General features: G+C 43.2%; 1 protein-coding gene across 1 annotated transcript; it reads right to left on the bottom strand.

The window, feature by feature from the left end:
* Positions 1-326: 326 nt before the first annotated feature.
* LOC111255229 (uncharacterized) lies at positions 327-2674 on the bottom strand. The gene is made up of 2 exons (XM_086976527.1): positions 2545-2674; positions 327-1127 (listed from the first exon to the last, which is right to left on the bottom strand). Exon 2 carries the CDS (start codon positions 1092-1094, stop codon positions 327-329), a length of 768 nt encoding a protein of 255 aa, XP_086832653.1. The 5' UTR covers positions 1095-1127; positions 2545-2674.
* Between the last annotated feature and the right edge of the window lie 5931 nt (positions 2675-8605).

The following is an 8605-nucleotide window of genomic DNA, read 5'->3' on the forward strand; positions in this document are numbered from 1 at the left end:
GCGAATATCGGCCACTCGAACAAACTTAGTCGGACCGAAACCAGCAACAACTTCATACGCCGGGCAATAAAGCATGAGTTCATCGGTCTGCCGTTCTGGAAGAAGAGTGACAGATGAGTTTTCACTTCGCGGCCGCTGATATCATATAGTGCAAAAATGCACCTCTTCTTCATCGGCCACGGTGAGAGCGAAGTGTTATTAGACATGGTCCTGACGAGACACGTCGACATAACACTCATTGTCATGTTCGCTGATTTGACAGAAGAATCCGCAGGCGTATCCGCACACCTCCCAGGGCTCAACGTTACTCGTGATGGTCTTCTGTCTCACTTCTCGTGTTCGTCTATGATCTTCTGCAAATCGACCCAGAAGTATTTCTTGGTTGCTACGCCAACCAGAGTGCGTAGTTGCAATTTCAGACTTAGCACCTCATCGCGTAAACTGTGAAGTAAGCTCTCCGCTCCAAACGGACCATCTATTGATCCTTTTGAGGCTACGTCAGTCACATTGTGAGACTCTGCAGACTCCCACAGATGCTCCTTTATTTGCTCGAGCGTCCCCTCCCTTCCGCAGGAACACACGAAACGCATCTGTCGAAGCAAACTTGGCTTTATCTCGATGAGATCAGTAGTGACTTTTTTTTTGCATTCGAGACAGAACGCCTTCAACCCTGCACCTTCTTCTTCCTCTTTATGAACAATTGCGCACCCAGTACAAAAGGCATGCCCGCATGCGCAGAGATACACTCGTGGAGAAAACATGTTGCAGGCATCACAAGGCGTCAAGCGACGGCCGAGACCGCCCAGCGGTTTTAGATGGACCCGACCGGGGCACAATGCAAAAGGTAGATCGCGCACGACCAGTTGGTCCTTCATCTCAATGAGGTCTGCAATCACTCTCCGTTTGCACTCGTTGCACATAACACGGAGTTGACCGTGTTCTTCCTGTTGAACGACAGCACATCCCACGCAATAGGCGTGCCCGCAGGCAGCAATATAGACACGTGGACAAAACATATTACATGCATCGCATGGTGTTAGTCGGCGGCCGACGCTGCCCACTTTTGAGTGGCTTTTTTCGGTTGAGGCAGGCATAGCGGCGCCAGGCAGGTGCTTGCTGGCCTACAACTGGAACAAACGAACGCTACGATCAGGCGGGAGTGTCATGTTTGTTGACACCGATGGCGACAATATGTCCCACATAATTATAATAATGACAATAAGTTAACTGTTAATTGTAGCCAATCATTCCCAAGCTGAAATAGGTATCTTAGTTGACTCGCTAACAAGTTGAAAGGTTTATTTTATGACTTTTCAAAACAAAAATTTCAAAACAGATGTTGGCCAGCATTTGCGGTTTGTGGATGGCCAGGTTTTTATAAGTGCGGTTAAAGAAGAGCCGCAACACGTAATATGTAGTTTCAAATAAATTAACAAGGGTACGTGTTGTTTGTATTCTATAAGTAACCAATGCTAACTCGGAAGTAATTACAGTAGGTGATTTTTGTTAAAAGCAATACACACAAAGGGAGAGAAAAACCCTGTGTTTTGCTAGGCTTTCATACAGTATTTAATCATGAATGCAGACAACACACGGCGGCACGCATCTCTCGAAAGCCTTTGTGAATATATCTTGAATATATGAATTGTTTTGACTCTAACGCTTCCATTCCTACAAATTTGTTAACAAATTATTAGAAATGACCATTGTTCTGTTATCGTTTCAAAATATATAGGAAATGATTTAGAATATCCACCACAGTAAAGAAGCTTCACCACATTAACGTACAAAAACATCACGGCACTGGCGTGCATCTCCAACAATACTTTCAATCTAACGACGATCGTGCATTTACGTTATTTAAAAAGAAACATCCTTCACAAGTATACATTTGCTGGGTAAACAGTTCCAAAAACCGTTGTTAGGCTAAAGCGAATAAACTCTTGTTAACTGTAGTAGGCTCAATGGTTACAGGAATTCGTAATGTTCCCCACGCAAGAAAATCACGATGAAGATCACCATGTCGCTGTTGAGCGCAGTCTGAAGAACTATTGTCGTTTACGATTTCATACCTGAGACATAGGCCATGCACCATGCGCCCGTGAAGCAGCTCGAAAGTTCTGGAAAGTTAAGTTGCTTTTTGCTTTGTGACAATTTCACCTTACAGCATACAGGAAGCTGAAGTTAGTTGTCACCACGGTATGGATTTGAAAGGTGCAAATAAATGCCTTATTGATGTATCCATCTAATCGCTTTGCAATGCGAACCGAATGGTCTTTTGCCCTGTCGCAATAGTGCATGGGACCGAACTGGGCCTATCCCAAATGTTGACATTTTAAAGAATGCATAAGAATACCATTTGTTTCGTAACAAGAGAGGAGCATTACTTGCAAAATTGATCACACCCCACTGAATCTGACGGAGATAGCCTCACACAGTGAAGATCCCTATCTTCGTTTAGTACTGCGATGTTTAAATTTTTCAAAGCAACACTAAACATTAGCATGGATTCCCATTTCTTGAGAATATCAATATCGCACTTACGCTCTAATCTTGTAATCAGATTTGTGTGCGTCGCGGCAGGGACGCTTCGTTGTATCAAAACAGATGAATAAGACAATACTGTGTGTATCCGATTCCGTGATTTCCCGAAACGAAGTTCAGGATATAGCGACAGCAACGTTTGCATTCCTTCGTTACTGCGTAAAGCACTATCAGGGTATTCAAGCGATCAGAAATCTCGATCGTAATCGAATACAGCGGAAGAGAGCAATAATCTGTCGACGGCCGTCATGGACTTTCAGCGCTCAAAAGAGTCAATTATTGACTAGGTTACACTTCGGGCGTGATCCAAGATAGGCAGCACAACAAACACTTAACCACAGCTTTAGAGAAGATATATACCGACCTATAACGTAGAACACCGCGAAACGAGTAGACTCTAAATCCTCCTTTAAATCGTCAAGGTTGTACTGATGGCAGTTTGATACGCAAGCGTGACGCCGCTAAATGTATTGTAACCCATGGCTAGCATATGGATAGCGCGAAGTTGACGTTGATTACCGTCTTTGTTTATGATTTATCCGTGTTCTGCAGACCATCGAAGCTCTCTGTGCCAATACAGTTACATATTTTTACTAAAGAATTTACTTTTTAATTATTAAGTATTTGTTAACTACCAATAAAATCAGAAGTGTGTGTGTGCACGCATGTTATTACCGATCGATTTACAGAAAGATCGGGTTGTGTTTACTAGTTGCAAAGATCGTGCTCAGCGCACGCAGTATATTGGCCACGCAGTATTTAGCAGGCCATGTCTTGCGTCTTGCTATCATGGTGCTCACATCGAAGTCTTTACTTGATGGTTCGGAATTAATTATACCTTATTTTCTCTTTTTTATTTATTTATTATCTTATTTATTTATTATATAGTCGCTGTTCTCAAACAGATAGCTTTGGTAGAGATTCGAATGCTAAATTATAGCTATTCGTGATAGAAAAGTTCCTCTTTTCAGTCAAGATGGGCATGAAAGTCCTGTCCTTGGATTTCAGTTGTCCACAATTTCAATCTATAATTATAGATTTACAAACAACTTCCCAATTAACATACCCATTTTCTGTGTGATGCCCCTTGCCTGCTACTTATTTTTGTATGAATGAATAAAATGTTCCAATGAACGAATTTCACGTCTTTTGTTCAAGAGGCGCATGCTGCAACTATCATATCTTGTAGCAAGTGCCTGCACACGAGATCTATTTATCCCGCACACTGATTATACAATGCCGATTAAACAGACGATTTCTAAAATTAAGTCGATTTTATCCAAACGTACTAGTCTAGATGCCATATTGGTTCTAGAAAATTCACATCTTAAAATCATCTAACACTTCCATGCAACGCGCGTAGCTCATTAAATACCAACGGTAGTAAACTTACAATATTAAAATTATCTAAATGACTTAGCACAATGTGTAGTAAATCTTATTAACTGTGAATAGAGTTCTTTTTGAATTCACTGGATGAGAAACGGTAAGCGAATCTAGGCTATGCATTAATAGCTCGAATAATTTCTATCTACGTAGTTTCCGCATTCAGACAATTGAGTTAGTGACGTTAGATCGCAAGCTCTGAGAGGACATCTACATAGAAAGCTGGCGGCGGTGGAAATCAGGTTTATGCTATCAGACAACGGGGTCGAAACGCATAAAACTATGGAAAATAAGGTAAAGATGCTCAACAAAATGGCTTTATGGAAATAAATCATTAGTTCGAATGGCATCGGATCCAATCGTTGATACAGGCGATTACAAAACGCATTATGGAAACTACCTTGGGCTACCTAATTAAGAAGCGTTCTATAAAACGACAACTGTAGGTGTTCGCAAAAAAGATAACCTTCAAGCCAAGATAAGCTAGCAATGATTTTACTAACGCGGTGTCGGATACACAGCAATAGCATTTTGACCGTAGTTTGGGAAAATATTTCCTATAGTTCAAGTTTTGTCCAGATGCCAAGCTACATTTTTCTGGTCAACCAGACTGAACGACTGTTACATTTAGATAGCCTGAATTGAAATACTGTAGTGACTGTAAGGTTCAATCGGCAATTGATCAAAATAAAAAAATTAATCAAAAAAAAAAAAAAGAGTCTATTCATCCTGCTTTCTATTGTAATGTATAACACAGGTGTGAGTTACTGCAATATATATACACCACAGCACTGGTAGGCTGGGAATTTTTTAGGTCTTTGCCGGATGCAGGTGTTGAGAAATTTCATAGAATGGTTATCACTAGAAATGAGCAATATATATATGAGAATATATTTACATTCACACAAATATTTCTAATAAGACGATAATACTAATAGTGCGCTTATAATAGTGAATAACATTATATATATATATATATATACATATGGCTTCGATTTTGTTTGTTTCGGTATCAAAGGTTGTCATTAAAGGACAGATTTTTTTTCGTATTTTAAACCTATTTATTAGGCAGCGCAATATTGTCGAATGTGACCATATATACATTTTTAAATTGTCAACTTTTTACATATGTAGCACCAAACGACAACGCGGTAAGCTCAACGTTAGTGATCGCAAATCGGGGTGTGTACGTCACCGACACGATTACGATGTTGAGGCAATACGCGAATAACAACGATGATTAAGAAAAACGGCAGTCAAGAACAAAAGCACGAAAAACGTCATCATCACTATCTCGAGCATAGGACAACGGCTGCGAACAACCGCAGTAGGCGACCGCTCGATTCCTTGCTCGGACGACCGTTCGATAAATAGGTTATAGCCACAACTACTTGGTCAGCTCGGTCTCCTCCTCGACAGCACATATGATCTCCTCGCGTCATCCTTACCCACGGCGATGACATTCAGCGGCGCTCCTACTCGACTTCCAATACAACTACCTCAGCCGTCGTCGCCGCTGCGGTCAGTACTGTTCTGCTTTCGATCGGACCCATCGGCAGCACAAGGCAGAAGCAGGCACCCGCTGCCCGCCGGCCTGGCTGACAGCTCTCTCAGCCGACTCGCCCGCCGTCCGCTGGTCGTGCGTTGTCCGTCTGCCTAGGTAGCAGCTATCTTCGCTATCGCATAACAGCCAGCGACGCCGCTCTCCCTCTCCATTGTGACACTCGCCCAGCAGCTACCCGCGCGCCCTCGAGCGGCTGATCCCGGCTGCTGTACTTGGGTAGTCTCGTGGCGCGCCTGCGACGGTGGTTCGCTGCTTGCTTGTCCTCAAGAAGCAACAGAAAGCCAGGTTAGTGCCTCAGCGGAGCACGACGCTACTTTCTGTGCGTTTTCCTGTCTGTGCGCTGCTGTTAATCCTGACGACGACGACTGCGGCTGGATAGTATTCAACGACAAGAAAGCTATTTGACGACTACAATAGTGCGTGCGAGCGCGTGAATATCTCCTGCTTCCTTCGTTGGAACAGCGAGTGCCACGACAGACTGTCGAAAGCGCTGTAGATTCTGACTTTCTCCGTCTTGTGTTAGGGGCTGGTCGCCGCTGCATGCGAGTACTAATAGAAGTGGAGAAGATTCGCAGGAGTAGCACCAGAGGCGCAAGTTGGGACAAATCAAACATCAGGATTTATTGTTTGAGTAATTTAGTGGCTTTATGATTAGGTTAGTGCGTTGTTGTTGGTCCAGCAAGCGTACCAGGGCTGAGCGAGTTTAGCCCGACGTCGCCCCGATTGTGACGACGTTGGCCGTCTTTTTCGTAGTCGGCTACGAAAAGTTGAGCATAAAACGCCGACGACCGACAAAGATAGTAGAAGCCAAGGAAGAGAAAAGCATCAAATTCGTTTGCCGGACGGATTGTGCTGTCTTGCGTGCAACAGTTGCGACCCCGAGGGAAGATTTTCTCAATCTGCGCTTTAAGTAAAGAGGCATACGCAGAAGTCCCTTATGATAAATGGTTTCCATCGAGCTTCCACTGATCTGGCGTTGCAAGAGCTTGTGTGGTAGGTCTTCTACACCCATCATGATTCTCGGACTCTAATTGATGTCATTAGTTGGTAATAGTACAATACTAAGTATTAAAATTAAACTGGGAGAAAGGCTTCAACAGGAGGCTTGGAAATTTCTAGCGGGACGAAACAGATAAATCGCCTGAGAATAGACGACGTCCGTAGAGCGTAACGGCAACAGTACTAATTCCCTAGTAGTATTCGAAAAACATGCTGAAGAGAACGACCATCATTTTGCGAACGCTTAAGAAACGTTAGGGCTACAGGTCACGCAAGGCTTCACTAGAGAAATTACGAAGTAAAATGACACTTGCATCTACCACAAATCAACCTCGTGCTCCTGTCGAGGGGAGGCACATTTACTATAGTTTACTATAGTGATGGTCGGGATTGTATTATGAAGGTGCCCCTTAACCTCCAAAAAAAAAAGTCTAGGAATCGTCTCTAAAAAGAGAACAATATAATTAAATTGCTCGGCGGCTATAACGGAAATGGAAAATCATCTTCAGATGGAAAAAATAAAAAGATAACAATGCAATTAAAAAAATCGAAATTTTATATAAAAGCCTTATGTTAGGTGTTTTTGTATCATTAAGCATAACAAAAAAAGCCATTGTTACTTGTTTAATTAAATGATTGTTTTTAGGAGCAGAAACTAGTAACAAAACAAACCCGCAACTTCGTTAACCTCAAGCAAAAGTTCTAGCTATTCTATTATTTGACTTGATTTTTTGCTGACTTAAATCCAATTTGTTGTTGCAATTTGATTTCTTAATAATCACACAGATTCACATTACTTGATAATATTCCCAAATTTTCAACAATGTTGGCGAAACGCAAATTTTATTTGATTATCATTTGCCTGCACCTGATACACCAAAACACACCGATAATCGTTTTAGTTTCCATGTAGCAATATTCTTACGGTTCTTGAAGTTCTGCCGAAAAGCAGGCTCGTCCTTCAAAGAGTAATTCATCCGACCTGTCGCGAATATCGGCCACTCGAACAAACTTACAATGCAAAAGGTAGATCGCGCACGACCAATTGGTCCTTCATCTCAATGAGGTTTGCAATCACTCTCCGTTTGCACTTGTTGCACATAACACGGAGTTGACCGTGTTCTTCCTGTTGAACGACAGCACATCCCACGCAATAGGCGTGTCCGCAGGCAGCAATATATAGACACGTGGACAAAACATTACATGCATCGCATGGTGTTAGTCGGCGGCCGACACTGTGTTCTTCCTGTTGAACGACAGCACATCCCACGCAATAGGCGTGTCCGCAGGCAGCAGTATATAGACACGTGGACAAAACATTACATGCATCGCATGGTGTTAGTCGGCGGCGGACACTTGTGTTCTTCCTATTGAACGACAGCATATCCCACGCAATAGGCGTGTCCACAGGCAGCAATATATAGAAGCATGAGTTCATCGGCCTGCCGTTCCGGAAGAAGACTGACAGATGAGTTCACTTGGCGGCCGCTGATATCATATAATGCAAAAATGCACCTCTTCTTCATCGGCCACGGTGAGAGCGACGTGTTATTAGACATGGTCCTGACGGACACGTCGACATAACACTCATTGTCATGTTCGCTGATTTGATAGAAGAATCCGCAGGCGTATCCGCACACCTCCCAGGGCTCAACGTTACTCGTGATGGTCTTCTGTCTCGACTCCTCGTGTTCGTCTATGATCTTCTGCAAATCGACCCAGAAGTATTTCCTGGTTGCTACGCCAACCAGAGTGCGTAGTTGCAATTTCAGACTTAGCACCTCATCGCGTAAACTGTGAAGTAAGCTCTCCGCTCCAAACGGACCATCTATTGATCCTTTTGAGGCTACGTCAGTCACATTGTGAGACTCTGCAGACTCCCACAGATGCTCCTTTATTTTCTCGAGCGTCCCCTCCCTTCCGCGGGAACACACGAAACGCATCTGTCGAAGCAAACTTGGCTTTATCTCGATGAGATCAGTAGTGACTTTTTTTTGCATTCGAGACAGAACGCCTTCAACCCTGCACCTTCTTCTCCTCTTTGATGAACAATTGCGCACCAGTACAGAAGGCATGCCCGCATGCGCAGAGATACACTCGTGGAGAAAACAT

The sequence above is a fragment of the Varroa destructor genome, unplaced genomic scaffold (assembly GCF_002443255.2).
Source record: "Varroa destructor unplaced genomic scaffold, Vdes_3.0 BEIS01001356.1, whole genome shotgun sequence".
In the NCBI taxonomy this organism is placed as follows: Eukaryota; Metazoa; Arthropoda; class Arachnida; order Mesostigmata; family Varroidae; genus Varroa; species Varroa destructor.

Bases quoted from the DNA above. Each gene is read 5' to 3' on its own strand.
- LOC111255229 (XM_086976527.1), bottom strand. From the start codon at position 1,094: ATGCCTGCCTCAACCGAAAAAAGCCACTCAAAAGTGGGCAGCGTCGGC.